At 53.0% G+C, this 27,145-nt stretch overlaps 12 protein-coding genes across 12 annotated transcripts; 2 read left to right on the top strand and 10 right to left on the bottom strand.

The window, feature by feature from the left end:
* Positions 1 to 416: 416 nt before the first annotated feature.
* On the top strand, positions 417 to 1,056 carry EI97DRAFT_434943 (uncharacterized protein). Its single transcript, XM_033798750.1, has 2 exons — positions 417 to 896; positions 1,017 to 1,056. The coding sequence occupies exon 1, from the start codon at positions 540 to 542 to the stop codon at positions 807 to 809; it is 270 nt and encodes an 89-aa protein (XP_033652255.1). The 5' UTR covers positions 417 to 539; the 3' UTR covers positions 810 to 896; positions 1,017 to 1,056.
* On the bottom strand, positions 417 to 3,979 carry EI97DRAFT_421899 (uncharacterized protein). Its single transcript, XM_033797072.1, has 4 exons — positions 2,137 to 3,979; positions 1,727 to 2,007; positions 1,017 to 1,666; positions 417 to 896 (listed from the first exon to the last, which is right to left on the bottom strand). The coding sequence occupies exons 1-4, from the start codon at positions 3,572 to 3,574 to the stop codon at positions 827 to 829; spliced, it is 2,439 nt and encodes an 812-aa protein (XP_033652254.1). The 5' UTR covers positions 3,575 to 3,979; the 3' UTR covers positions 417 to 826.
* Positions 3,980 to 4,122: 143 nt separating this feature from the next.
* On the bottom strand, positions 4,123 to 5,612 carry EI97DRAFT_434941 (60S ribosomal protein L15). Its single transcript, XM_033798749.1, has 7 exons — positions 5,576 to 5,612; positions 5,501 to 5,516; positions 5,388 to 5,449; positions 5,324 to 5,332; positions 5,108 to 5,250; positions 5,038 to 5,051; positions 4,123 to 4,984 (listed from the first exon to the last, which is right to left on the bottom strand). Exons 2-7 carry the CDS (start codon positions 5,514 to 5,516, stop codon positions 4,617 to 4,619), a joined length of 612 nt encoding a protein of 203 aa, XP_033652253.1. The 5' UTR covers positions 5,576 to 5,612; the 3' UTR covers positions 4,123 to 4,616.
* Positions 5,613 to 6,363: 751 nt separating this feature from the next.
* EI97DRAFT_97360 (uncharacterized protein) lies at positions 6,364 to 7,122 on the bottom strand. The gene is made up of 3 exons (XM_033803255.1): positions 6,941 to 7,122; positions 6,678 to 6,885; positions 6,364 to 6,625 (listed from the first exon to the last, which is right to left on the bottom strand). Exons 1-3 carry the CDS (start codon positions 6,951 to 6,953, stop codon positions 6,487 to 6,489), a joined length of 360 nt encoding a protein of 119 aa, XP_033652252.1. The 5' UTR covers positions 6,954 to 7,122; the 3' UTR covers positions 6,364 to 6,486.
* Positions 6,969 to 11,029, bottom strand: EI97DRAFT_421893 (uncharacterized protein). The gene is made up of 3 exons (XM_033797071.1): positions 10,684 to 11,029; positions 10,532 to 10,622; positions 6,969 to 10,477 (listed from the first exon to the last, which is right to left on the bottom strand). Exons 1-3 carry the CDS (start codon positions 10,857 to 10,859, stop codon positions 7,292 to 7,294), a joined length of 3,453 nt encoding a protein of 1,150 aa, XP_033652251.1. The 5' UTR covers positions 10,860 to 11,029; the 3' UTR covers positions 6,969 to 7,291.
* A 1,607-nt stretch (positions 11,030 to 12,636) lies between these two features.
* EI97DRAFT_476725 (uncharacterized protein) lies at positions 12,637 to 13,854 on the bottom strand (the record flags this gene model as incomplete). Its single annotated transcript, XM_033801947.1, has 3 exons — positions 12,637 to 13,321; positions 13,394 to 13,645; positions 13,738 to 13,854. 3 exons carry the CDS (start codon positions 13,852 to 13,854, stop codon positions 12,713 to 12,715), a joined length of 978 nt encoding a protein of 325 aa, XP_033652250.1. The 3' UTR covers positions 12,637 to 12,712.
* A 1,190-nt stretch (positions 13,855 to 15,044) lies between these two features.
* On the bottom strand, positions 15,045 to 16,374 carry EI97DRAFT_97216 (uncharacterized protein). Its single transcript, XM_033803253.1, has 3 exons — positions 16,128 to 16,374; positions 15,855 to 16,067; positions 15,045 to 15,802 (listed from the first exon to the last, which is right to left on the bottom strand). The coding sequence occupies exons 1-3, from the start codon at positions 16,218 to 16,220 to the stop codon at positions 15,251 to 15,253; spliced, it is 858 nt and encodes a 285-aa protein (XP_033652249.1). The 5' UTR covers positions 16,221 to 16,374; the 3' UTR covers positions 15,045 to 15,250.
* Position 16,375: 1 nt separating this feature from the next.
* EI97DRAFT_97215 (uncharacterized protein) lies at positions 16,376 to 20,675 on the bottom strand. The gene is made up of 3 exons (XM_033803252.1): positions 20,469 to 20,675; positions 17,027 to 20,416; positions 16,376 to 16,976 (listed from the first exon to the last, which is right to left on the bottom strand). Exons 1-3 carry the CDS (start codon positions 20,529 to 20,531, stop codon positions 16,575 to 16,577), a joined length of 3,855 nt encoding a protein of 1,284 aa, XP_033652248.1. The 5' UTR covers positions 20,532 to 20,675; the 3' UTR covers positions 16,376 to 16,574.
* A 134-nt stretch (positions 20,676 to 20,809) lies between these two features.
* On the bottom strand, positions 20,810 to 21,690 carry EI97DRAFT_434938 (uncharacterized protein). Its single transcript, XM_033798748.1, has one exon. It carries the CDS (start codon positions 21,309 to 21,311, stop codon positions 20,820 to 20,822), a length of 492 nt encoding a protein of 163 aa, XP_033652247.1. The 5' UTR covers positions 21,312 to 21,690; the 3' UTR covers positions 20,810 to 20,819.
* Positions 21,691 to 21,822: 132 nt separating this feature from the next.
* On the top strand, positions 21,823 to 23,204 carry EI97DRAFT_434936 (uncharacterized protein). The gene is made up of 3 exons (XM_033798747.1): positions 21,823 to 22,004; positions 22,061 to 22,354; positions 22,506 to 23,204. Exons 1-3 carry the CDS (start codon positions 21,899 to 21,901, stop codon positions 23,135 to 23,137), a joined length of 1,032 nt encoding a protein of 343 aa, XP_033652246.1. The 5' UTR covers positions 21,823 to 21,898; the 3' UTR covers positions 23,138 to 23,204.
* A 17-nt stretch (positions 23,205 to 23,221) lies between these two features.
* Positions 23,222 to 24,825, bottom strand: EI97DRAFT_97289 (PLC-like phosphodiesterase). Its single transcript, XM_033803254.1, has one exon. The coding sequence runs from the start codon at positions 24,713 to 24,715 to the stop codon at positions 23,306 to 23,308; it is 1,410 nt and encodes a 469-aa protein (XP_033652245.1). The 5' UTR covers positions 24,716 to 24,825; the 3' UTR covers positions 23,222 to 23,305.
* Positions 24,826 to 25,332: 507 nt separating this feature from the next.
* On the bottom strand, positions 25,333 to 27,107 carry EI97DRAFT_97209 (zf-C3HC-domain-containing protein). Its single transcript, XM_033803251.1, has 2 exons — positions 26,310 to 27,107; positions 25,333 to 26,254 (listed from the first exon to the last, which is right to left on the bottom strand). The coding sequence occupies exons 1-2, from the start codon at positions 27,007 to 27,009 to the stop codon at positions 25,479 to 25,481; spliced, it is 1,476 nt and encodes a 491-aa protein (XP_033652244.1). The 5' UTR covers positions 27,010 to 27,107; the 3' UTR covers positions 25,333 to 25,478.
* Positions 27,108 to 27,145: the final 38 nt, after the last annotated feature.

Below are 27,145 nucleotides of genomic sequence, written 5' to 3'. Positions count from 1 at the left end.
AAATACGCGCCTCTCCAGAGAAACCCACAGGAAACGAAATATCAAGTCGGAAAAGTCAAGGGGAACCGGTGGGAAGAGCTTCAGCTTTTCCCTTCTCTGCTGTCAGCTGCAAAATCGTTCTTCCGGCAGAAAACCCCCAACGTATCCATATACGTACCCCATCCTACCGAGCCCTTTCACGCACGTCATTTAATATATTACTGGAGGGTCGTTCTATCCCAATCGGAGCTCAGGCTTGCCCCGCCGGAGTTCCACAGCCCCGTCCGCAGCCGAAGCCCGCACGGTTCGAGCGCCTCAGCCGGGCCGGTGTAACGCTAGCCTAGAGACTAATTGAGATGGATAAGAATAGAGTCCGTGATGGAACTGGATGTAGTGTATAATGCGTGGCCATATACCACAGTAGGTATCTCGTGTCAGCCTTCTTGTGCACCCATAAGAGGCCAGATTTGTGGAACTACAAGAGTAGCAATCACCCCGACTGCCTACATAGTACATGCCAAGCTCCTCAAATGTCCTCTTGGAATAACCTCGCATGTACAATGCCTCTGCAAACACCAACAAGACAAAATAAGTCATGTATTGGCCTTCCCTCATTTCGTCTGTCCCGTTTCACCGTTTCCATTGCACTTGTAGTGCATATGCATTCCCATGCGTGGCCCCTTTCAAAATGTAATCTTCCCAAGCCCACTTCTCCATGTATCGCCTACCCTCTTGCACACCACCAAGATAACCCGGGGTATCACTTATCCAAAGCCGCAGCCATGCCGCTGCGATCCAAAACACCACCTGTGACCCAGCTACCGAAATAGCGATTCTATCATTCAGTTCATGCTCTCATCCGTTTCCGCTGCCTTTCCAAGGCACCTGCCACGAAGCCATGAGGCGACTTCTCCTGACTGCATCCTCGTCAGCACACCCTTTCAAGAATCGCAACGACGCGCAACGTTTGCAATCCACAGAGAAGCACAAAAACCACAGAGCGCAACAAAGCTCAACTGCCAATGGATACTGCGTACGATTTCATCGTCTTATTCCGCACCTCCTCGCACTTCTGCATCGCCTGCATGTGCATCTCCTGCGCCAGCTTCCACGTCTCCATCACCTTCTCGTCCTCCTCCAGCTTGCGCATGTAGCTCGCAAACCCCAGCTTCGTCGTCGTCTCGCCCCGGTGGAGGATGAAGTGCTCATCGAGGGATTCCAATTCAGCTTCGCGCGAGAGAAAGTGCTTGGTCATGGTTTTGTTGTACTCGCGGTAGATTTGGACGTAGCGTTCCATTTGCGTGAGGTAGGTTCTCACCGAGATATCGTCCAGTTTTGCGGGCACGGCAGGGGCGCTCGGGACGGTAGGGTATTTCAGTTTCTGTGCCGAGTTGGGCTTCGTAGGATGCGCATTCGATGCTCTCGAGGGGAACGGCAGCGTGTCTCCCAGATCATCTAGGCCCGAGAGGCCGGCGCCGTTGGATGGCGCCAGAGGCTCGACATTGCGCAACCCAGAGAGTCCATTGAGTCCAGCAGCGGGTGGGCCGTCTGGGCCAATTTGGGGTGCATGGGCAGTTCCGTTGGGTGTAGGACCGTTCGGTACAGAAGCACTCGGTGTAGGGACTGAGGCAAGGGGGGACGACGTAGCTCCGCCCGTCGGGGTAGCAAACCTGATGGGCGTACCAGGCTTGATTGTATAATCCGCGCTGATTTTCGCCGGCTCAGATTTGCCCACTGGCGTTGCCACTGGTGGTGTAGTGGAGTCGATGTCCATTGCATCATCATTGGCCTCTTCCGCAAAGGCTTGATATTTGGCCTTGCGACCCTCCGGTTCAGAGTCGACTGAGGTCGAACTTGATGCTGCTGCTGTGGCGGCTGCTGCGGCTGCTGCGGCTGCTTTGCGAGCATTAGCTTTCGGTTTCTTCGTTACGTTGGAACCCCGACGAGGCGAAGTCTCCTTGGGCGGTTGCGGCATGGCAAAGTGGGGAGATTGGAAAGTACCAGCCCACTTCTCCGGCGAAAATTTCACTGGTTCCGCTGGTGCTGCTGGTTTTGTACCCGTGTGAATAGGCGGGACAGCCCAATCGGGCGACTTGAATGCCTCTTCCCACGCATCCGGTCGGAACGTGCCTGAATGCGGTGCGGAAGATGTATTACTTGAAGATGTTGTTTGTGTATTCAAAGGGGGTGGGGGCGGTGGCGGCATATTCGGGAACGGTGGCACAGCAAAGGCCGGCATAGGAGGAGGCGGTTGCGACTTGTTTGCATACTGACTCCTCTGAGCGGTTGTCCGCGTCGAGGGCCTTCCTCGGGTCGGCGATGTTGCTTTCTGTCCCTTTGGAGCGAAGTAGTCGGGGTTCCCCTCGAACTTGCCCTGCCATTCTCCAGGGGAAAACTTGACATTTATGCTTTCCTCACTCCGACTATGGAAAGGCTTGGGCGTTGCATAGGACGCTGCAGCAGTGCTGACACCGGAGATTCCCGATGTCCGCGTCCTACGCTGGTTAGGGGAAACCTTCGGTCTTGAATCTGCGCCCCTCCTTGCGAACCGGCGAATGTCGTCCTCGGATTCATCTTCACTTGAGCTTGAAGGATACATTTGCGGGAACGGATTCGGGGCTGTGCCATTGACTCCAGACTTTTGTCCTGTCCGTCCGGAATCTGAGGATGATCTCCCGTCCATCGAAGCTGCCTGCCTTTGTGTAGGCGAATTCCGTACACTCGCAGATCTGCCTATCCCGTCCCCGAATACCGAAGTACGATCTCCCACCTTGGAAAAGTATGGTGTCCGCACTCGGTTGCCCTCCGCATAGGGAACATCCGGGCCATCGTTACTGGTGCTGTTCTCGCCAGAGCGCGCTGAAGCATCTGCCGTGGGCGGAGCTGATGGCATTGGCCTCTCATAGCTTGCACGATACGACGAACGTGCTTGACCTTCATCTCCTCCTGGCGTTGCCGGATCAAACCCTTTCTTAGACGGTGTCCTCATACTTTGACTACGTCCAAAAGGTGTACCATTCGGATTGTTCGGGTTTGCGGCCTTCGCTGCTCGTGCTCTCGCCTCTTTTGCACGTTGTTCTTCACCGCCTCGCATTTTCTGCCATGCCGTGAATACGTTCGCCTTTTCCGCTTCGGTGGGCCTCGTGCTTGGTCGCTGCGCCGTGGGTGGAGTACGGAAGTTGTTGCTGGTGAATCTGTCTGCGCCATTGGTATAGCTTGCATGGTGATGCTGGGGTTGAGGGCGCGGTGGGTTAGGGCGGTAATATGACCCGCTGGAAGTGGTGGTAGTATATGGATTTCGTTGCGGAGGTGGGCGGGCTCGCGGCGACTCAGCAGCGCTCGACGGCATAGTAGTCGCCCGATATCTCCTCCGTGCCTGGTCATACTTTGCGCGTTGCGTTGGATCGATCAATATCTCGTGCGCCGCTTGGATCTGCTGGAACTTGATGACAGCGTCAGCCTCGCGTCCAGGATTGCGATCTGGGTGATGGCGTAGGGCAAGCTGCCGGAAGGCCCTCCGGATCTCGTTTTCGTCTGCATTGGGAGAGACACCGAGGTCTGCGTAGTAGTTTCGACTCGCATCGGCCTGAACCATGGTGGAGGCGACAGTGTGGACGACGTGGGATATGAAGCGTCGTTTGTTATGTTCCGATCGTGAGGTTTAAGAGCGACTGAATGCTTGCCAGGCAGACGCTCCGGATGCGCCGCGCTGCACCAACTTCCACGACCTCCACTCTTCTTCTGGGGCTGAGCGCGGCCTCAGGTTGATGTGTGACCTGTAGGTAACCGTGAAGAGTCAGGGCACAGCGAGCATCTTGTGACTGCAAAGTGGGTTCGACTGAAGGACCGCCCACGTCACCGCGAAACAGACATGGCCCTGGGCTGAAGGGCTGAAGAGGCGCGCAATAAGCAAGCGACCGGAGGGAGTGTGCTGGGAGTCGATTGGAAGGGATCAGCAACAGCTGCGTGGGGAGTGTTGTCGTGGTTGGCAGTGTTTATTTGTCTCTGTTGCAGCGGCCCGATCTACGCTTGGCCAGCTCCAGCCGCTGCTGTGGGGAACTGCCCGACCTGTGGCTGATGCCCGTGACACGAAGCTTTGGAAAATCTAGAAGCTCCACGGAAGGTTGCGAGACTCTAAAACATGGACGGAATTCTGTGATTGACGAAACATACACTGTAGTCTATAGTGTCCACTACCATGCCATCAAAGTCCACTGATAGCCCCGCCCTTGCGTTTCACGCCGCAGCAACCCAGCGCCCACAGGCGTATATAAGACATAATGCGAATGTAAAACCATCACCATAGACCATATTCTCAATACCGAAACCTCATGGGAAGCAAACCAGACCAGACAGCAAACAAGGAAGCGCAGTCCCTGGGCACCGATGATCGTGATATTGGATGGACTTGCAGCCCCTGGGACTTGAGCATCTGGACACAAGCTTGACACGAGAAAACAATCGGAGATCCGAATCTCTTTCGAATTTTGAGCCTTTGAAAAGCCCGGATAGTCGTGAAATGACATATCTCAGAAAAGTCGCTATGTATCCCAGGACACCGTTTTCCAGCCGCACTATCCCATTGCACCCGGGTACGGGCAAAATCCTCCACGAGAACCATCGCACACTCAACCAATCTAGCGGTAGCGCCAGAGGGAGAGAGTGTTGTGCCTCTTCCAGGTCTTCCTCCTTCCGGCGGTAGTCTTGTTGAATTTGTGACCCTTGCCCAAACCACGGCTCTTCTTGCCCGTGGCGGTGAGACCACGGCTCTCGCGGTGCTTGTGGACGGGGTTGACGATCCAGTTGATTCGGGGATCGCGGCGGATGGCCTTGTGCTGGGGGTCCACGAGGATGACCTCGTAGTACTTGTAGGTGGAGTCCTGGTTGATCCAGTACGAGTTGAGGACACGAAGGTTGGCACAGCGGCGACCGACACGCTCCTCAGCGGTGGACTTGAGGGAACGCTGGTACTTGAGCTGGTTCACACCCTGGTTGGTCGGCTTGCCTGATAGACGTATTAGTAGGGTTCGATGAGAGAACGTCGTGATATTCGCATACCATAGGTGGCGCCCCTGTGATACAGTGTCAGCTTTCCAGCTCCAATTTCAATGAATATAATGGAACATACTTGGGCACGGGTCGCTTGCGGCCACCACGGCGGACACGGATGCGGTAGATGACATAGCCCTGCTTTGCCTTGTATCCCAAACGACGAGCCTTGTCGGGGCGCGAAGGACGGGAGGCGCGGTGGATGACATGGAGCTGTCGAAGCTATTGATGCACTCTCAGCAAAGTTCAACGAGTAACATCAATTGGGACCAGAGTCCCAGACTGTGGTTCATACCTCCCAGCACTGCAGTCACAGCGTTAGCTCAATTCTCACTTAGAACACCCATGGAAGAACCTACGCGCACACGCGTCAAGAAGCGCATGATATCCGACTGCTTCTTCTTCTGAAGTTCCTCCACATCTGAGATCGATTAGCCCGTGGTGACTCGTAGCGCGGAAATCAGAAACGCACATTTAAGGGCACCCATCTGTGGCAATATTAGTACGAATAGTCCTCAAAGCTTTGCCTATTTCAAAGAGAAAGTACCTTGGCTGGTCGTTGGGCGGGTTGTTGTTGGGTCGGTCGTCGTTGAGAATTGAAGGTGCGCGGCCAGCAATCTCCAAAATTCGTGTGTGGATAGCGCTGACTAACCACGCAACTCTTGGCGGATGGAAATGGGTCCGTGCACACAAACATCAACAACGGATGAAAGATGACAGTATCAAGGTTCGTAGAGATCAAGAGTCAATCAGTGGACTGCTTACTATCGTACAGTGCAGAACACTGCCACGTTGGAAACGTACTCTTCCTCGAAAATACCCAGTTTTTGACATCGCTGCTTCCTGATGCCAAACATCATTCAGCTCGCTCATCGTGCAATTGCCATCGCCTCATGTCGAACTCTCGACCTCCTCTGGCGGAATACACTTCACCATTCTCTTGACTCCTCTCGCCGCATACCTGAGAGCCTTCTGTATCTCCATATCCCTGTCTCCATGATTCCCACCCACAATCCCTTCCATTTTATCTCCAGTCTCCCCACCATCACTCTCCCCTTTCTCATCTAAACCAAGCAGCCTCCTCGCATCCCTGAGTGCCTTGTTCCGCCCCAGTCCTAGCAACCTCTCTGTCTCCTCTGACTCCTGCGTCCACTTCTGTGCCACAGCCTTCTCTTGCTGCTCTTTGCGTCCACCGTCGATGACATCTTCCATAGATCGAAAGTCTCGAATCAGGGATTTGATATGCTTGAAGACGCCTACTGCTGCCTTGTCGGCCTTGTTCAAAGCGATGCGGGTAGCCGGATACGTGGCATAATCTCCATCCGCGGAGTCGTCTTCTAGCGGTGCAGGACGCCAGGATTGGGTGATCAGGGCTTCGAGCTCTTCCTTGCGGCGCTCATCCCGTTCCTTACTGGTTTCTCAGGGTCAGATAACCTTTCATAACAGTCAAGTGAGTACTCACGTTTGCCGCAACTTCTCCTGCAACAGGTCCTTCAGCTCTCGCTGATCCCGCTCAATCGTCTCGCGTAACCGCTCGAGCTCCTTATTGTCTCTCTTGGGCTTCTTGAAGAGCTTCTGGATGAGCTCTTCTTGTTGCCTGGGAGCAAGTGAGCAATGTGCTAGTTATAGAAGGAGATTTTGCAACCTACTGGCTCTCTGTTCGGGCGCCGGACGGTTGTCTAGCCGAGGGTCTTGCCATGGCGTCAATTCGGCAGATGCCAGATGGTGCCCTATGGCGAGAGAATTCAGTGGTGAAGACGCTATGAGCAGTTATAAGACGTAGACCGTGGACTTCGGGCAGGCGGGACGACTGTTCTTTCCTCTTTTGACTCACCTGACATCGAGTCCACCCGCGGTCTAACATCAAGGTGAGCGTGATACATGAGGTATAGATTCTTCAGTCGCCTCTCACCTAAAAGGTGCATGTAGTAATAGCATTTGGGTATTCATTCGGATGCAACGGGTAACTATACCTGCTACCTAGATACTTAGCCGATGCAAAGTGAGATATGCCTCACGTCGAGCATAGCAAAAAACAAACCGGACCTAATTGAAAGGGCCGCATTGAACGCCTGACCATCGTGACAAGAGTCTTCCCAGAATGCAAATCCTAAACGCCCCGTATACACAGATGTGACGAACGATTCTCAGAACCAGAGGTCTCCATTGCTAGGACCTCTTACAAAGGCCGCCCGTACATTCCAGGAACGCCAGCCTATACCATAACCCGCCTTCCTCAACAATTCAAGCCGAAATCGCATGATCAGTTCTGTGTTCCAGGCCGGGGTGAGGGATTGTACGTCCATGCACCCTCCCGTACCAAGCGCTCTCTGGCCTCACGCTCTTTCCGCCGCTCCTCCTCGGTGACCTGGTCATTGGCCCAGTATGCGCTGCTAGTCCGGTCGCGGAATCGCTTATGTCTCTCTTTATTAGGGAAAACCTGCTCCATGTTCAGAGGCGCGATCGGGCCGAAGATCTGCTCAGGATCAACAAGTTGCTGCTGCTCTAGCATGTTACGCAGATTAGGCGTATTAACCCAGGATGGTTGCTCAAAGTCGTTATCAGAGTCCTCATCCTCAGAGTCGGTCATGATATCTGGAAGTTTGATGTCTTCTCCGTTGGGATATTGCGTCGGTGGTTGTGCTGATTGGGACGATTCGGCAAAGGGAATCTTCCCGTGGGCAAACTGGGCATGTGCGGGAGTGACGGGCTTTGATCTGGCTTGCTGCGATGGACGTTTTGCGGGCCTATGGAGAGTTTCATCGTTCTCGGTTTGGAACGGGCGTTTTACTGGTGGTTTCGCGGGGTTGATAGGAGGTATATTGATGCGATTAGCATCCTGCACCGTCTGTAATCGCGAAACGGGACGTGCCGCAGGAAGATCAGCTCGGGGCTGAGAAGGAGGAGGTGCTTTCGGCTTTTCGGCCGCCTTGATGGGCTGCGTACGACCCAGTCGAGGGGCAGGTTTGGGGGCCATCGACGTAAGTCTAGAGGCTGCAGTGGGCCTCGAGGTGGAAGCCGCAGCAGGCTTTGAGGCGGCAGATGTGGGCTTGCTGGCGGTAGGTGGTGCCATTTTCGGTGGGGCGGTTGTAGTGGGTTTAGGAGCAGGAGGTGCTTGTCCGAATCTGTCCCGGTGAAGATTGACCTGAATCTTTTGCGGCTTGCCTTTGGGGATAGTATCCTTGCTAGGAGCTTTGACGAGTCTCTTCGGTTCGCGGAGTTTGTGCCCAGTTCCAGCAGGCAACAGACCCTTAGGCGGTGGAGGAGGCATATCGTCGGCTGAATCTTGGTCCTGCTGTCGAGTTGCAGTATTAGCCCTCACTGTACCAGGCCTAGATTGTGGAGGCTGTGACGTCGCAGCCGGGGTCTTCGCAACCACAGACAGGGCTTGTTTCGTGACGGTTTGGGATGAGATAGCCATCGGCGTTTTCGCTGCTGCCTTCGCTTTCTGATGCTGTGCAGCCGCTTTCGATTGCTCCTTTTCCCGCATCTCTCTCAGTCTCTCTTCTGCTCGCTGCTTCTGCTTGGCTTCCTTCTCGCGGAGATCCCTCTCTTTCTGACGTTCACGCTCAGAAGAGCTACGTGTCCTCCGACCATCGTCCCTAACGGGGCTACTGGAGCTCGTAGCCAGCTTGCTGGACTTGTTCGACTTAATCGATTCCTTGGAAGGTGAGCGGAGATGAGCAAAGATCGATGCCCCGCCCTTTTCGTTACGCTTCGGACTGGCAAAACTGTCATCAGAAGAACTATGCAACGGCAGTTTCGGACGTGATGCGTTCTCTGCCAAAGTATCAAGTTTGACTTGGGCACTAGTTGCGCTGGAGCCGATTATTTTCTCTTTCGCTGCTCGAAGCGCTGAGTAGAATTTAGCCTTGGAAGCACTGAGGGGCCCATCCGGATGCCTCTTGAGTGTTGGGGAGCCAGCGGGAGTGGTTGATTCCTCAACAAGAGGCAGATCAGAATTCGAAGCAGGAGCCACTTTGGGAACCGATGCTTCTTCGGGAATGCTGGCTTGCGTCTCAGCCGCATAAACCTTGGTCGACAATGGGCGAGCCATGATAGGGGCCGGGGCAGTCCTGACAGGTGCTATCCAGTCATCCTCTTCGTCCTCATCCTGGTCTTCGGCATGCTCGGAAAGGTGCGGGTAGACAGGTTGGGATACCTGCATGGGCTGAGAGACCTGAGAAGAGGATGCGATGGGGGGCTGTGGCATCGAAGGCGCTGCGATATTCTGACTGACCCTCTTGGGAGGCTCAGTCCTCTGACTGAGCAGATTGAGGCGTTCCTTGAGAGTCTTTGTAGAGGCCAAATTGTGCATCTTTGCTGATTCGGACTCCTCTTGTCGCGGCACCGCCTGTTCAACGCCCACATTCTCAGCGGACTCGACCAGCTGGGTGTGCTGGGTGGCGCCCAGGCTCCTTCCACCAGTGAATCTCCCCATATTGCTGCTCCTTATCCTGCTCTGATCTACCTGGCTAGTGCGCGACACACGATTACCCATGCTCTTCTTCGCGATCAACGGCTCACGGGCGGGGAGCGATGCGAAAGTGAGGCTGCTCTTTCTAACCAGCGGCTTCACGGGGCTTGAGCCATCAGACGGCGAGCGGACATCTTCATCTACGTCCATGTGATCTCCAATGTCATTGTGAAGCACCGTATCATCATTATGGACCATCGGGTCGGAGAGCGTGTCTGTTATAGAGTCGGGATCTATAAGAACTTTCGGTTCTGGAGCTTGTGATCGCTGGATGGCGGTATGAAGTGCAGCTTGTGTCTCCGCTCCTATGCTATATTGTTCAGATACGCGAGCTCGTGGGCGCACAGGCTGAGCTTCACGAATTGATTCGGTGTTAACGTGAGTCATCGTCTTAACAGGCTCAGGATCAGCTTGTTGATGTTGTACCGTATCAACATCCATGGCATCGACGGGCGATTCGTCGCGTAGATGTTCATTAGACGCTCTCCTACTTCCAAGTGCCTCCTTGGCTGACACGAACGACTCTCCAGTATCGCGTCTCCCGCCGGCGGACAGTCTCAGGGAGCGTCGAAATGATGCTGTGGGCTGGGTTGGCTGAGTAAATTGGCTGGTTTGCGTGGGTCCTTGGGAAAAAACATCATCAGCATCTTGGGTCGCCATCTCGGTGTCTTGGCTCGATATTTTCGGGCTATATTGTAAAGGCGTGGGCTGGTTAGGCAAGGCGTGATCCTGCGTCGTAGCAACGTGGCGCGGAGTGTCGCGGTTCTCTTTGCCCTGACCCAGTTGTGTGGCGAAGAGCGAACGGGGGATTGGTGATTTGAGTTTCGGAGTGCGTATCGGTGACGCGTTCTCCATGTCCTCCGCGATCTTGAACCTTGCTTTGGGAGCATTCCTTTGTGCAGGGCTCTTCAAACTATTCTGTGCAGGGCTGGGCAAATGCTGTGAGTTCGTCATGAAAATGTCGCTCAGAGGCTGTGCTAAGGTTAACGCGGGTTGCGAGGGTAAGAGTGAGACGGCTGGAGGTACCTGACGAACTTCGGTCGCGAGCCCTTTTCGCGCCGTCCGAGGCGTCTTTCCGCGTAGTTTACCAGGAGTCTTGAATACATCCAGGTTATTCCTGTAGTAATAGTCAGCACATCGCAGCGCAGCGGTAGCGGTGATTGCTGAGGGGGTCTTACTGTCCCTCCCGTGAGAGGATCTCGGCCATGTGCTCATTTAGCCACTCGAGTTCATTACGCACGGAGAAGCCAAAATCCTCCAGTTCTTGCGCTACCAGATCTTGTGAATGCTGTCGCTCGTCTAACACCCATTGCGCGGAGCCAATGGTAGGCGTCTTTGTCCGCGCAGCTGCCATGATGAACGTTGTGTGTCGTTGTTAAACCCGCCAAAGACGCGTCTCGGTAGGGGCTCGTAAGGCAAAGTGGTGATGAAAGAAACAAATCTCGGGCTATCTAAGCATGGCGCTGAAAGCATGCGAAGCTGTATGGATGGATGGGAGGGGTCGGGTCGCAGGTTGGTGAGTTGGAGATCGCTTGTTGTGGCTCTGGCACGAAACCCAAACAAACCAGCTCGTCCGCGGTGGCTCGTGCACTTGCCATGCATTTGACCTCACTTCGTCAACCACCATGCGTCGGCGTTTGAAGAGCTATCTACTCTACGCAATTGCTGCGGAAAACTGCCACTCGCCACTATTAAAAAGGCTACATGCTGCACATTTTTCTTTACAACGAAGATCATCTCCGATGCTTCGGTCCATCCCGCACCCGCTCAGGCTGGCTCTATCTCAACGATAGACAAGTGGAAGGGACCCACAAATGTCTGGTATGCATGGGTGGCGCGGATGATGAGAGGGCACTGTGGATCAGCCCAGATTATTTCAAATCCGCATAGGTTATTCCATCGCGGTTCAGAGACACCTGAACGAAGAATCAATAGGAGTGTCCCCGATTCACAAAATCATAAATAGTAGTAAGTTACTATGTCTGATTATAATCCAGATATCTGTGACCCAGCCACCCTAGAAGCGCACTGCTACACTCAGCCTTGATAAGAAGCGAAGTCTAAGAGACGGTATCCGTAGGTGAAGTTACTTCATGACCGATGACCTCCTCCAGCTCCTGCAGCCACCGCTTGAAGAAGTCCGCCATGCCTCGGGCAGCGCTCACCTGGTTGTCTCAATCGAGAATGTAAGTGGCAGGATAGATGTGAGAAGTGCAACGCATCTTAGAGGGCGGGTGAGTGAGCGAGTGAGTGAGTGAGTGGTGCAGGCACGGTCTAGATCCGGGCCTATCGCAGTGGAGTAAACAAACCAGAGAGGCAAGAGCGATCGCGTGCTTTCCTTCCCCGTCCGACGGCATCAAACTCTCCATCAGGCCCTCTTCTATTACAATTCCACCTTCTTCCCCTATATAAACTAGAAAGTTTTTGTTCCTTACAACAATCGACCCGGTTAGTGGAGTGGGAGAATGCCTATTAAGAATCACGCATTAGAGATCTCCCCGAAACGAGGACGCCGGTGGTTCGATTCCTGTGGCGAGAGCGTGTCTGCCTTAATATCAGGGTAAAAAAAGTCGAATGGAGGCTTTTCTATAGATGACCCCGCAAAAAAGACGGGGTGCCTATAGTTTTTGCCATTTTTTTTCGTATATTTTCTCTTACTTTTCTCATGTTTTTTTCCTATCTTTTTTCTTCATTCTCTCTCCCTAGCCTCCTGCGCTTGCACATACTCCAGCACCGGCATATGCAGGAGTCTAGTGAGTGACCCGATACGGAAGGCAGCGCATGGTTCCTGGACAAACGGGAAGCCCTGAACAACACCAAAGCACTACCTCAAAAGCGGACTGTCAAACAAGGGCATTGTTTATTTTCGAGGTACTCACGGAGTTTAATTCCTCAAAAGATTAGGCGCTGTCCATCTGTGTGCTTGACTTCAATGACATTTTAGAGCTCGGTTGAGGAAGGTGCAGTTTGATGTCTTTGAGACTGACACTATTGAAGTTGAATTGGCACGCGGGAATTTAGAGTATAAGAGATCAACATGAGTGTCGTCATGAACTATGCCCCTTCTTCCTAAAACGGATCCACGAACGTGGAGCTGCGCGCGGTGCAAGCATCCTATCCAACTGCCCAGGCGGACAACACTCCAAGACGAGGACATTCCACGTATCCATACCAGCCCCGTGCCATTAAGTGTCCCAGAAGCACTCACTATCCCTCAAAAACTCTATCCTTTATGGCCAGACTTGACGCTCCTCGAACTAGTCCGTCACAGGTCGATAAGATCGAATTCAACATGACCTGGATATTCTGATCCGTCTCCGCACTCTCATCCTCCGGCGAGCTCACAGGAAGCTCGCCCTTGGCTTCAGCCGTAACCTCCCAGGGCCTGAGATACCTCACAATTTTCTCCTCCAGGTGATGTGCCGATATATCAAAGGAGCAGCTCCTGCCCATCCTGCACCTCGGCCTGTGGCACCTATGACCATAAATGCAATCAAAGCGCCGACACAGTCCCCCGTCCGGGCACGGCGTCTTGAGCATGGTCCATTGAATAACAGCCCTCACCGCGTCGTGAAGCTTTGGCCCATGGAAAAAGTCGCACCTTTGTTCACAGAATCCGAGAATCTGAAGGTTCGGGCACACCTTTTTGATGTCTGGGACCCTGCTGTAGGCGTTCCAAGAAGACCGAGGTGGGCATGGGTACAAAGGATCGACGCGTTGATCGTGCGCATCCAATGCGATACGACTCGAGGCCGGATTCACAAGCTCCTGGAGCTTGTGGATGAAGGGACATCGCGTTCCGGTGCAGATTCCCGTCTATAGAGGGCCCAGTGTCAGACTTTCCATACACAATAGGCAGTCTGGCAACTCCCTTAGACAGAAACCTACCATTTCGTACTGTGTACAGATCCTATCCTTCCATCTTCCACTAACAGGTTCCATAGAAGCTCGACACTGATGGATCGGACTTCCGCCGTTCAGCTTCGTGCCGTCAGACATGATTTTTCGTCCCTTGCGAGACTCTGATTCAGAATCTGGATCTTGGCCGTGGACAGTTCTGCGGATGGCGAGGGCGGACATGAGAGAGGTATATCTCGCTCCATTGAGCCTGATGGCGTCGATGTATTTCTGCTGCGCCTTCTGTGATGAGGGTACGTTAGATTGACATCTTGATACACGAATACAGGCTCGAGATGTCCAACCTGCTTTGACTCCCTGGGTAGAGTACGTACCTCGAATTCTGCTTTTGCCTCCTCGAACTCTCTTGCCGCCTTGTCAGAATCTTGCTGCAGCCTCTGAACCTGTCGCTCAAGCTCCGCGCCCGTGAGCTGGTGATGATGCCCGTTCATGCTGTAAACAGATTGTGTACGTATATGTTGGAGAGGTATGGGGAAGGAAACCAGAATGGAAGAGGCGAAGGAACTCGCAACCGAAGAAATTATATACTGTACCGTGCCTGTGACGCGCCGCAGGACTGTTTACGCGTACGCGCCTAGAGTTTTCAATCTTTCACCGGCCTAAGGGTACCGCACGGTCCAAACACAGGGGCAGACAAGCCGCATGCCTTCGAGAGCCTTCGGCTAGTCTACTGCGCAATCATCAAAGTGTAATCTGCAGTGCCCTCGGACATAGTCTAGCCGAATGGTTCGGCTCCCTCCTGCGGCGTAAATTTATAGACGGCCAGTTGATTGCTTGAAGGCGTTTCCACATGCTCACAGGACATGCCCATAAGGAACACATCTGCACGTGAGCCCCAGTTGATCAAAATAATACTCTTGCCGCAGAAGAACAGCTACCTTTCAGGTTCCTTATACTGCAGCACAGTGGCTCCGCATTACTTTGATGTTACCTGTAAAAAAGAAGTCGGGCCGGGAGGTTGGAAAGCATAGATAAATTGTCCATATCGTCGTTATATCCAACACAAAAATAATTGCAACGAAGACTTATAGGAGGGAGCATAATTCCTGTGTCACGTAGGTCTGAGTGCACAACCGCTCGGCCGCTTCAGCACTGCCTATTCTTCCCACAACCAAATTATATGCCAAAAAGAAGAAGCGGGGGTTTGGATACAGTTCCTCGCTATTTTTTTCTCAGTGTCCAGAAGCGTGTAACATTTGGCACCTGCACGAGGAGTGAGATTTGCAGGTCACCGGCATTGGGAACCAGGGTCCTTACACGACCACAGATCATGTCAAGTACGGTGACGACCGTAAATATTGAGGTTCGTCTAATGTGGACTGAGTACGGGCATGGCCGCAATCTGTTCGATGATGGGCCGCATTATTTCAGGAGGTGACAAGATTGATAACACTGGAAGATTCCGAGGCTTGCCACATATTGTGTTTTGACGAAACTTTGTAGCTGAGAGTGGGAAATGGTGACTTGTCACTTCATCCTGTCACATAGTTCAAATTTGACATATCCCCTAGAATACATCCTTTAAAGAGGTTCCATACATAGTTACAAAATGCTGAACCAGGATTAGCATCTGGAATGCGTCGCTCGATATATAGGGAGAACATGAGAAGCAGGAAGTTCATATATTTTCAAGATAGTCACACTATCATTCCGGCAATCGGCAGAATATTCAATTCCTCCCCGTCTCCCTGTCAGATGCCGCTGTCTTCTCTGCTGTTTCGATCTCCAAAAGGTTTCATAGCTACCGCATCACATACAGCTGACCACCTTCGTACACAACCTGAAGATCACTATTCATATCCCGTCTTGCCATTGGGTGTATCGAGATTACATGTCGATGAGGTTGATTTCGCCGGACTGCGTTGCGTCTCGTGTCTCCCCCTCGTCGCTCTCACTGCTGCTGTCCGTTGTCTCCGCTGGTAACGTGCCAAAGGGACCCGAGGGGATATTATCCTTCGCTGGGACCCATCGCACAACCCTGGTATCAACTCCATGACTGAGCACACAGGTCGCTCTAGTGCAAGGATTGAAGTGACAGTGGTGTCCGTTCAAGCAGTCGAGTCGCCGACACGCGCCTCCATTATCGCACACGGTGTTCCAGAGCCGATATTTCATGCACGATTTCATTGTGTCGCTGATAGGCGGTCCGTGAGCATATCTGCAGACCTCCCCGTTATCGCATTCTCCACGAATGTGGAAGTCCACGCAGGGTTGACCTGACTGGCGATATGTGTTATACTCCTTCCAGAGCTTCCAGTGGGGCAGTCGCATCATCATGTCGATGCGATGGTCCTGCGCGTTTAACGGGATGAAGCCTGGTGGCCCGGTCGTTGGGAGGGTGTGGTAGAATGTGCAGTTGTGTTTGGTGCATTTACCAGTCTGTTAGAGTTGTCAGTCTGTGTTCGAATGGCCGTGGAGCCTGAGGACTTGCGGTTTTGTACTCCCAGCAGGTCTCCTTGTGATACTCTGGAGCTCGGCTATTGGAGCTGCTGTCGGCTCTGCCGGGTCTTGAGGAAGTGGCGCCAATCTCGTCGGATAGGACCGCCTTGGGTTGGGAGTGCATGAGTTGGTTAAGAGCGTCTATGAGCGAGACACGGCGCGCCGCATATACCATGGTCATGTGCCTGTACTTTTGGATCGCGGCCTAAGTGTGGTTAGCTAGTCTTGCCTGGTGAAGATTCTACTTTGGCTTCTCTGTATGTACCTGGAAATCCCTCAAGTTGTTGTCGTCATCCTGTTGAAGTTCTCGGAGCTGCTCCCTCAGCTCCGCGAGTCGACTCTCGAATTCTTCGCTCATGTTGATAGTGCGCGCCTGCGTTTCGGCCGGGCGACAGAGCAAGCTTTAAGAGTTTTGAGGTCTGCAGTGGCATGAAATGGATCAAGTGAGTGGGATGTTCGGCTGCTGGGAAATTGCAAGTGCGCGGTAAACGGAGCGTGGCTCACCGCATTGAGGGCAAGCTCACCACAGGAAGTCTAGGCGGGAAGATCAGGTTATTGATTTGCCTATCAAAATGTTTAGGAGGCATTACACCATATCATGAACCAGGATCCAGAACCCAATAGAGCCGTCCCATACGGTTCTGTCAGTCGCCACGTTCTATACCGCCTTCACGCCAACGCCTGATAAGGAGACACTTCGAAATGCAGCGTTTTAGCGACGACCCCAAACGCTATCTTCAACGCGTTTAAGGCCGAGACTACCAGCCTTCCTCCGTTTACGATCTGTGCTCTCGGATCTCTCCAGCATACTCATAGCACTCTTAACCGGGCTATCAAGCACACGCATTCGGGCAAAGAGCGCATCATCGCTTCCATCGTCGACATGGCGATTGTCGTATTCAGCGTCACGCTTGAACAGCGCAAGCATATCCTTCATGCTCAACTTGCCCATTGCCTTGCCGCCTTCCAAAGCCGCTGCCGCAAGCTTGCGCTTGGCTTCCTGCAGCTCGAGGATGCGTTCTTCGACGGAGTCATGAATAGACAGGCGGTATACAGTCACATCAACAGTTTGATTCAAACGATGCACACGATCAATCGCTTGCTCCTCCACGAACTGCAAACGCGTTAGCGGATTCGTGGACAAGAAACACTGGGATGACTTACAGGATTCCAGAACGGTTCCATGATGACAACACGGCTAGCTGCCGTCAAATTGAGACCCAAACTTCCGCACTTTAAGCTGCAGAGCAGCACCCTTGTACGCTTGTCGTTACGAAGCTTGTGGAGACTGGCTTCGCGAAGATCATTGCGCATGCTGCCGTCATAGCGGGTGTAGTTGTACCGACCCCGGCGCAAGAACGGCTCAATGAGGTCAAGCATCGAGGTGAATTGGGAGAAGACGATGACTTTGTGCTCCGGAGTCTCTTTCTCCAGTATCGCAAGAAGCTGCCGGATCTTGGTAGATGGCGTAAGTTCAGACTCATTATACTCAACTTCAGATTCTTCCTCGGTCTCCGACTCCCCTAGCTCTGTGCCAGAACTCTCATCGTCCGATGCCTCGCTTTGGGATTCATCATCGGATTTGAGGTCGATGACCTTCTTCTTCGTTTCCTTTTTCCGCACAACGGGGCCTTCATTTTCACTGTGCGTGTCGTGAACGATGAACGAGTCCAGCTCAGCCTTCGACGCAGAGTCTTCGGTAGCAAATGAGTCTGAATCGACTGAACCCAATGTATCGCCGCCTCCCTCAGCGTCCTCATCGTCGGTCCCACCAGCCTTTCCAAGATCGGGCACATCACGCTGGTCTTCAGGGACTATCCATTCGCCTTCCTCTCCGTCTTCGTCGTCGCTGTCCACGATTACTCGGCGCTGCCGTGATGACTTGGAAGGAGCAAATTTCTTCTCTTCGTCCTCAGCTTGCTTGTGAGATCTTCGGTGCTTGTGTTTATCTTTTCGATGCTTTTTGTGTCTTCGCGGCTTCTTCTGTGATAGGTTAAGATCGTTCTCACACTCAAGGCACCGAATTCCGTCTGTAGAAGTAGTGTCCTTTGTCAGCATCTTCTGACAGATATCACAGCGCTTAGTTGCAACGCTCAGTCCACCAAGTAAATCAGCGAGGTCATCTGCATCGGTGTCTTTGGACTTGCGTGGTGTTTGGGTACCGCTAAGAGAGCTAGATTTGGAACCGGTAGTCAATGCATCTTTGTCATCCTTCACATTGCTCTTTGTCAGGTTGGGATGGTTGCAAGCCTGTCGCAGCCGAAGCAACAACACCAAGGCTCCGATGTAATCAGTCTTTTCGCCGCCCATCATCTCCGCCAAACGGGATTCTGCACGGTTCGCTAACCTGTTATAGAAGAGCCGTTCTTGAGCGGTGAAGTTGCCTATGACATTCTCGACGTTGCGAGCGACAATCCGGAAGCCACCCTTGTCCTCGGTTTCTTTGTCTTTGCCTCCGAAGTTGAGGGCACCGTCTTTTTTGAGGACGTCTTTAGTGCGTCGCTTCATGAAAGCCTTGAGGAATATCTGAAGGCGCCGCATCGCGAGATTCCCTCGACCGTTTTTCATGGGACCAGATATAGAATCCTTCCAACTGGAAAGGTCACAGTATGGTTTGATCTGCAGAAACTTGATCAAACTTTGAAGCTCATCAAGGTTATTCTGCATGGGTGTTCCGGTGAGACACCAACGATAATGGGCGCGGATATCGTAGCAGGCCTTCGTCATTTTTGCATTGCGATTTTTGATGGTATGAGCTTCATCGAGAATGACTCTGTACCAGTGAACGCCAAAACAGCCCTTCTTAAGTCCGTCAGGTCCCTCACCGCAGCTAGCATGTTCTGACGAGAGAACTTGATATGTGGTAATCACAACATCATAGCTTTTGAGCTTCTCGATGGATTTCGTTCGATTGGGCCCATGATGCACGAGTACTTTCAAACTGTGCGACTTCAGAACCTTGTCGTTGATCTCAGATTCCCACTGTTTGATGAGAGCCAAAGGGGCTACGATGAGCGTCCCTTTTCGAACGGTAGGCAGGATTTTGTTCTTCTTGTTCTCAAGTTCGACGTCTTTTTCTGGTCGTGGATTGGAGAGAATGAGAGCAATAGACTGTATCGTCTTGCCGAGACCCATGTCATCCGCAAGTATACCCCCTTTAGGTGGCATCTTCTTCATATGCGCCCCAGTCTCTTTCTCGATCATCCACGCAACCCCATCCACTTGATGCGGTAGTAACCTGACTTTCAATCCTTCAACAGTTCCGTCGTCCTCGGCATCCTCATCTTCACCTTCATCTTCGTCGGATGCCTTCCCCGCATCGTCGACTTTCAAAGATGCTAGTTTATCCGCTATGGATGCCGCATCCTTCTCAGCCTGTTGCTGTTTCTTGTGTTTTCGGCCGCGGGTCCGTGGTATCCTCTCATCATCTCCTTCGAAGGCACCTTCTAAAAGTGCTTTGATATTTTCCTGAGCCTTTGCAGAATCCACATACGCAAGCGGATCCGGAGCACCAAATTGTTGTCCTTCGGCTCGAATGGCCGCGTCCGGATCAAAGTTGTCCTCATCATCCTCCATTTCGCGGCGCTTCAGCAAAGGATCTGCGATTATAACCGTCTGCCGGGACCCGTGAGGGTTGAGTGGAATAGAACCAGGATTCAGAGGCTTGAATCCGTCCGAGTGCCCCATCGACGAATATAGTGGACGGGGTGCGGGGGGTATGGAGGACAGTTTAGCCTCTCTAGGCCTCGGTAACGGGACGCCATGGTATGGTTTTCGTTGGAACTGGGAAGCGGGTATCTCGAGAAGATCAGATTCTGTTGATGACGCCGTCCCAGGGCGCGGCCCGATAGAAGAGAAATCAGGCTTGAACGCATGGGGAACGCTTCTATGCTGCCCCTGCCCCGCCAAACCATGACTATTAACATTCAAGTGAGACGGTGGCCTTCTAAGCTCATCTGTGGGTGCCCGGTACTGCTCTTGCCGCGACTGAGCCTGTCCATTTAAGCCAAACGGGGGAGGCGGTGGCTTTCGTAATTCATTTGTAGGCACACGGTGATGCTCTGGGCGTGACTGGCCTGCCTTTGGCACGTTGAACAGGTGAGAATATTGATCGTTCTGTGCATCCTTCTTCAGCGGGTTCCGCAAGGGACTCGCCTTGCCGAACTCTGGATTGGTGTTTGCCCGCTCTTGAGGGAGCTTGGATGGCACGGCGGTGGTACGTTGGGGCAGAGGCGCCGCTTCCCTCTCCCTGACCATATTTCTTCTGTTCGCCCGGTCGATGTTGTGGTATATCGGAGGGACGGATTGAGGGGAGGGCCTGAATACGCCAGGGCTCTCTTCGAAAAGCGAGTCGGGGTTGCCTAGATCGTCGATAGAGATATCCTGACCGGAATAATCAAGTCGACCGTTAATTGGGGAAAGTTTAGACTGAGTTGGTGAGAGTTGCGTCTTCACGGTCCGATCGGATGCACCAAACGACGGCTTCTGCGGCGAGGAGAATGTGTCAATCCCACGTGGTGGACCGCGATGTTTTCTCGGACTGCTGCTCATGCACTACAAGCTGAATAAGTCGCCATACGCGGGTGAGCAGAGTTGTTTTACTTACGGGCTCATATCGTCCTTTGGTGGAGGTGGGCGCTTGATGTTTGTTGGGCGGCACTGAAGGCATCAGTCTGGGCGCTCGTCACGCCGGCAACGACTTCCTCTGAAAGCGGATTCCTTGCTCGCGCGTTCTCACGTGCCAGCCCGTTCACGCGTCGCACAACATCGATCCACCTGCACTTGTCAGGAAGCTTCAATATTTGTCCACTGCGAGATCCCGAAAAGAAGTTGATTGAGAGTATATTGTGAAGCTCTAGGATACACAAGGAAACAAAACAAAGTAGTAAGGCCCCAGTGCAGTCGTATGTTAATATTCCCTCACTCCTCTTTCTCTAAACATTCCAGCTTGATTCAATCATGCCCGAGCCTTCTCTTTCTCCAAGCCACGCATACCGATCGTCGCCATTGCTATGAATGCAATTGCACCACCCCCGATAATCAACGCTGGCGGTTTCGGAAGCGTCCCGTTAGCCACTCCATATGCCACGGCAGCAACATCGACAAGGTCACACCCAATACCCGCCCAGAGGGTACGCTTGATCTCCCTCCTGCCACCGTCTGGACTGTTCTTGTCTTCAGCCGTGAGAAGTAGCTCGCCGAGAGCCAGGTCGCGGATGCCGAAGAGTCGGGGCATGAACGCATATGCCGCAGGAATCGGGAATTGCGAAAGGGCAAAGCTGAAGCGAGGTGCTATTGTGAACGCCGCTCCGACGGCAATTCGAACAACGGACAAGACTTTGATGGCCGTGGACGCGGGAGGGGATAATGGCTCGACAGGCTCCTTCAGAGATTTTGGTGGGAGGAGCGGCTCGGATTGACGAAGCGAAGATGCGTGTGAAGAAGACATTTTAAGGCGATATACGACAAGAGTACGGAGTGGAAATGCGTGTGAGTTTGGCTGTTGGAGTTGCAGTGTTGATGATGTTTGCTGATGAGTTCTCCAAGGCAGTGTGGACAGTCACCTTTTATCTTCAAGAAATTAACATAAGGAGGACTGGCATAACATCCTCAACAGCTAATCCACTTTTTCCAAACTGGAATGACGGAGAGCACCTTCGTTATCCCGCGGGAACAAGCTTGACACTGCGCAACTGGATGAAGGCAACCGTTTCCGCCAAGAGCCTTACGCAACTTTCAACGGACTCATCATCTGCAACGGGGGCCTAACCAAGTTGAAGATGGACGAGCCGAAGCGAATTGGTTCCTGAATTCTGTGACGCAAAGAGGGTTCGATTCTTCCGATTTCTTTCGATTCTCGTATATCGTATTGGACGGCGCTAAGCCGAATCTGGTCTAGCTCACGTCTCGAGCATAACGTTATTGTCCTGGGAAGGGCGGCTGACAACCCACTTCATATGTATAAGACCGCCCACTCGCACTCGCACTATCTCAAAACTGTCATTATACCTTAACGTGAAGCTCGTGTATCACGCGATGCCTGCCGACAGACGGACGAAGACAGCGACACCAGAAGAGGTACCTCGTCTTGGAGATCCAGATCGAAAGAGGGTGTTGAACGTCCTAGCCCAAAGAAGATATCGTACTTCTCCCTCACTCCCTCTAAAGGATAGAATGGGTCGCTGAGCTGTGTAACAGGCCAGAGACGGAAAGAAAAGCTAGCTGAACTGGAGGCACGAGCGAGGACTTCATCCTTGACAGACATATCTCCACAACCCTCGGGTGGAGGAATCCAACTGGGGCCAGAGTGCCTATCAAGTTCGTCTTCAGATCAAGGCCGATCCTCAAGCTCACCGTCGGATTACGCGACGGAAAGCAGTCATGAAAATGACGTGGAGGAGATCGTACCTGGCGTGTCTTTGCCTTCCACTAGCTTCGAGGATGTGAACTTCAACCCGGACCCTATTGACCTTGGCTTGTTCACAGACTTTGGTGAGTCATTGGCCTTGCGTGCTAAACTTTTCTCATGTCATGCATAACACCGCCGACCCTGCACCTTCCTGTACTTCTCATTCTGCCACTGAATTGCCAGTCGCTCCATTCTTCGAACACGTAGCTTCGTCCTATCACTGACCTGTCTCAGGCTTTGAAACCCTCGATCAACCCAATGGCACAGCACCAGAGTCACTAATGCAACCTATTTCCTACAGCCAGCCTGCGACATTCAGCTTTCCCCTAGCGGCAGACGGGGCCCAGCTCGACATACCCCTGCTACCCGCCCTGCGTGCGTTTAGCCTCATCATCTCAGCTCTCGACATAGGAGCGAACATCTGGAACCCATTCTACCTCCATGTCCTGCCCCCGACACCTAACCCTTCTCTGCCTCCAAACTTACACCCAACCCCTGCTCAGATCACCATACCACATCACCCCATGCTGGATACGCTCCCTTGGCCTACAGTGCGCGAGAAGTTAATCTGCATGTTAGCCCTGCCTTCACCATGTCGGCCACCTGTTGCCCAGGAGGCCGAAGGGGAGGGCCAAGGGACCGCCATTGTACGTATAATGCAAGACCTCGACGATTTCCGGGATGGAATTCGAAACCATGGTAATACGTCTACCTGGGGTAATGGCAATGAATTGGTCGAAGAGGCGTGGGAGATAGGTGAAGTATTTTACCGGCACTGGTGGTGGTGCCTTGATCAGAAGATCATTGAAAGGTCGAATCAGAAGAGGAGGGAAAGAGGATTGGGGCGGTTGCAGATAAAAGCTTGACCTAAACCGCTGTGGATACTCAAACATGCGATTACCAACAAACTAGTTTTTGCCACGTTCACCTCAGCATTGACTTTGTAGCCTCTGGCTATCAAGCTGCTTGTACGTCTTAGACTTTCTCAATGTTGTCTCTTCTAAACCTCGAGCCTTATGAACATACCCTTCCTCTCAACCCAACCTGTCTCTGCACAACGAAATCGCCACATCCACCGTCCCTCCATCAATGAAATCGTTCATGAGCACAACCAACCCCTCCTCCCTCACGAGATTCTTCCCCGTCTCCCCACTTAACAAGGGCAGAATCTTCGCATCGCAAATCCCCTTCGTCGCCAACAGAGGGCTAGTCGAGACGTCCGAATCCATAACGCTAGCAACGATGACATCCCTAATGTTCGTCGAGGTAGCCTGACACTGCAGCAATACAATCGGGTGCCCCTTGGGTGGATCCCTCGACATCTCCGTCAGCTTCGCCACAATGGTATCGCCGTTCAGCGTCGCGCTGGCGGCATCATCGTAGTTGGAGACCTGGTTGACGTCGCGCGTGATGATGAGCCTCTTCCTTTCGTTCCTCAGATCCTGGATACTCATCCTCTGCATATCATCCAGATTCCCGACTTGTAGGTCCGAATCCCGGAGGACCTCGTCCAGCACGGCCCTCATCTCCTCATCCGTTCCCCTCGGACAATCCCCCGGCACGCCGTCCCATCGATTCTGTACCACGACGATCTCGTCCCTTCGCTCTTTCAGGAACCCCACCACCCCGGTCAGAAACTCCTTATACAGCATCCCCGGAATCGCCCCGTGCTGGAAGTACAAGGTATCCTCCAACGGACTGACCCTCTGCATCAAACGATGACACTTGGCCGGGCGAAACTCAAAGTATCTAGCCCCAATCTTGAGCATAGTATCGAGGGTATCCTTCTGCGTGATGGCGAGAGCGCGCACAATGTCTGGGGCGATGTGCCCGACCGCCGTATCAGCGACTTTATTCAACACCGCGAGGGCGCCTGGGAGGCTTTGGCCCATGATCTCTTTGATGGTGCCCGTTCCGGCTCTCTGGATTATGGCGAGCGAGGTCTGCATGCTGTTCATGCCGACGTCGTGAGGACAGGGGAGGACGAGTCTGTGGAAAGGCTTGTCGGCTTGGGGGCTCCCCGGAGGCGCTAGTTCCCTCATCCAGTCCTGGTTATTGCGAGTTACCGTCACGTAGCACTGGTGCTGTCTCGGGAGTCCTGCCTGTCCCGGCCCAGCGTCGTAGAAGCCGTACGTGATGACCAGGTCCTCGACGAAGATGCTGGGCGTCTGGTCCATGTTATTCATGGTGCCGTCTCCAAGAGCGCCAGTGAGGCAGTTGATGTCGATCCACTGCTCGGTGAGGTCTTGACCATTGCGTCGGACTTTGAAGGAGAAGCGGCCTGTGAGTTTGAAGGGTCCGAGGTTCTTGGCATCGACTTCTAGGTGGTCGATGGTGAAGCGTTTTTGGTCGCGTTGGGTGACGGATTGCTTCGGGACGGAGAATTCGATCTCGACATTTGGCGCCGCGATGTAGGCGTAACACTTTACACCTTTAGACGGCATGGTGGGCTATGATACGATCTCCGGTAGTCCGACTTGATGATTCGGGGCTTCAGTGAACGTAGTGGTTGACGGGTTATAAACAGGTCGACTTAAGAACAATCATGAAAAAAGACGATTGGGTCGAAAAATATAAAGATCGTAGGTAAAGAGGGACGTCCGTTTTGAATCACGAAGATAGGAATCGGTATAGCTACGTCTGGCGGCTCGGAATATGACAGGATGCGACCGCGTAGAGCGACTGTGAAGTTGGAACTCCGTACATGGAGTACGTGGGTTTATATCACTTCCCAGCCTCTCTGCCATGGCACTAAAAGAGCGAAATCAGACTTCGGCTGCTGGGACTGGGTCAGGTTTGCTCAGCTGGAAACGTTCCTGGGTGGCTGGTGTTGGTGTTTCCAAGGAACTCCCCACTTCGCGCCCGCCACGTTAGCCAGCTCGCTAATGGATGACGGCGAGAGGGACAACTGTTGATCCCCGGTCTATCTCCATGAGGTATCCACCGTTAGTGGAGTTAATGCGGATACTGTAGATGTGCAAAGGAAGAGGGGGGCAAAGAGCCCCGGCGTTTGAAGAAGGTAGTCATTTCTCATTAATCATACAGATACCATTATTGAATGCTCTTTGGAGAATGTCGGATAATTACGTGTCGGTACTCTTCATCATCTGCATGTGGGCGGCTGACATGCGTGCCTGTATGGCTGCCGTGAGGTGTTGTGTCGCGGTCTGGTCAGAGATATACTTGGAATTTCAGCAGCGCGACTTCTCAGTCAGCGTTCTCCGTTTCCTTCTCTCCATTCAACGTCACGCTTTTCCCACTCTTCATGCTCTTGATGCTCTTCAGGCTCTTTCTACTCGTTGTCCGCCTCAACTTTGCTTTGAATTTCCGCCACTTCTCGTTCAGGGATTTTGTGTTATCAGCATCTTTCATCTCCAATGCACCCCCGTCACTGTCGATACTACCTCTGTAGCTCTGCGCTTCAGCGTCCGCCGCAGTGTGCTTCTCTTCCTTCTTCCCCCTCCCGCTCCTGAGCACATATTCCAGAGTCTCCCAGGCGGCCATATTTTTGACTGGCCCATCTGGAGGGTTGCTCTGGCTTTGCGGGCTCTTCCAAGGGCAGTGCTCGCGATGGGATTCTAGGAGATCGAGACGAAGAGATTCGACGGGGACATCGAGCCTGGAACTCGAAGCTTTAAGCTTCTCATCCTTGTACAGCCACAGGCCAACGCGTTGGAAGCAGTGGTTGCAGGTAGCCAGTGCAATGTTGGATTCGGACATGCCTGACCACCCGAAGAGTGCAAATACGAATGCTTTCTGTTCTGCTGCTGAAGAAGGAGGGAAGTTCTCCAGTGGCGAGGAGTCTGGTAGAGTAAAGAAGGTTTGGTTGATGTCCTTGAGAATTTCTTCTATTGACGGACCCGGGTATGTAAAGTTCTCTGGGAGAGGTAGCTCGTCCGCGATGGCTAATGATGAACGATACCGCTCAAGGAGTTCTGCCGAGGTCTTAACCCGGTTAGGGATCGGTATATGGTATATATCATCTGGTGGACTGTTAGCACGAATCACCCTGCCGTCGCAGGACCCATATGCACTCACCCATGCAGCCACGCTTCCTCCAAAGGCAGTCCTCGTAGTGCCCTTCCACGATGAGCTCGCCAAACTTCTGGATAAGTCCTTCGTCCACATCATCTATCATGTCCTCCGTCATGTCGATCTCCTTTCCATCATGGTCCTTCCTCCTTGGATACAGCTTCACCACCACCCTCTGCTCGCAGCCACCCTTGCAAGCCACTGTGTTCCAGGTATCGCACACCCATCCTCGCTTCGCCCATTGCACCTCGTTTATCGCCTCCGGCTTGTTTGTCCACTTCTTCACGTCCGCGAACGTTTTCAATCTTCCCAGGAATTGCTCTTGGCTATGTGGTTGGAAGTTCGGCTCCTTTCTTGGCGTCGAGAGCTTCACCGGACCAGAGCTCTGGTTGACGGTGCGAATACCGGTACCAGCCTGCCTATCACCAGACTTACGCGGCGTGAAGAGTTTCTCCTGTATGGCACGTATGCGGTCGCTGCCTGAGACGGTACGCGTCCCTCCTGCAAGATCGGTGACGCGCGAACGCTTTTGCGGCGGTTCGGGGAGCGTTCGTTCCACTATGGATGTCGCAGAGGCATTGGACTCCTGAAGAGTACTGGCAAGGGAGGTGGAGGATGTGCTCGCGGCGAGGTTATCGAGGAGTTTGTGGAACTTCCGTTTCGTCGTCGCAAGAGCGGGTTGGGGCGGCGACTCTGGAGAAGCCATTCTGGAGGATATTTTCGGGTTGTAGTCCTAGCGAGGGTGAAGTGGAGGAGTTGTGGTCTTTGTGCGACGGGACTGGGAAGCTTTGTCTACTGCGAGGGCATCAATCCGGAGTAATCGCGAAGGGGATTGCTGGGTG

Source organism: Westerdykella ornata (genome assembly GCF_010094085.1).
Source record: "Westerdykella ornata strain CBS 379.55 unplaced genomic scaffold EI97scaffold_18, whole genome shotgun sequence".
In the NCBI taxonomy this organism is placed as follows: Eukaryota; Fungi; Ascomycota; class Dothideomycetes; order Pleosporales; family Sporormiaceae; genus Westerdykella; species Westerdykella ornata.
This window is presented reverse-complemented; position numbering and strand designations above follow the sequence as displayed.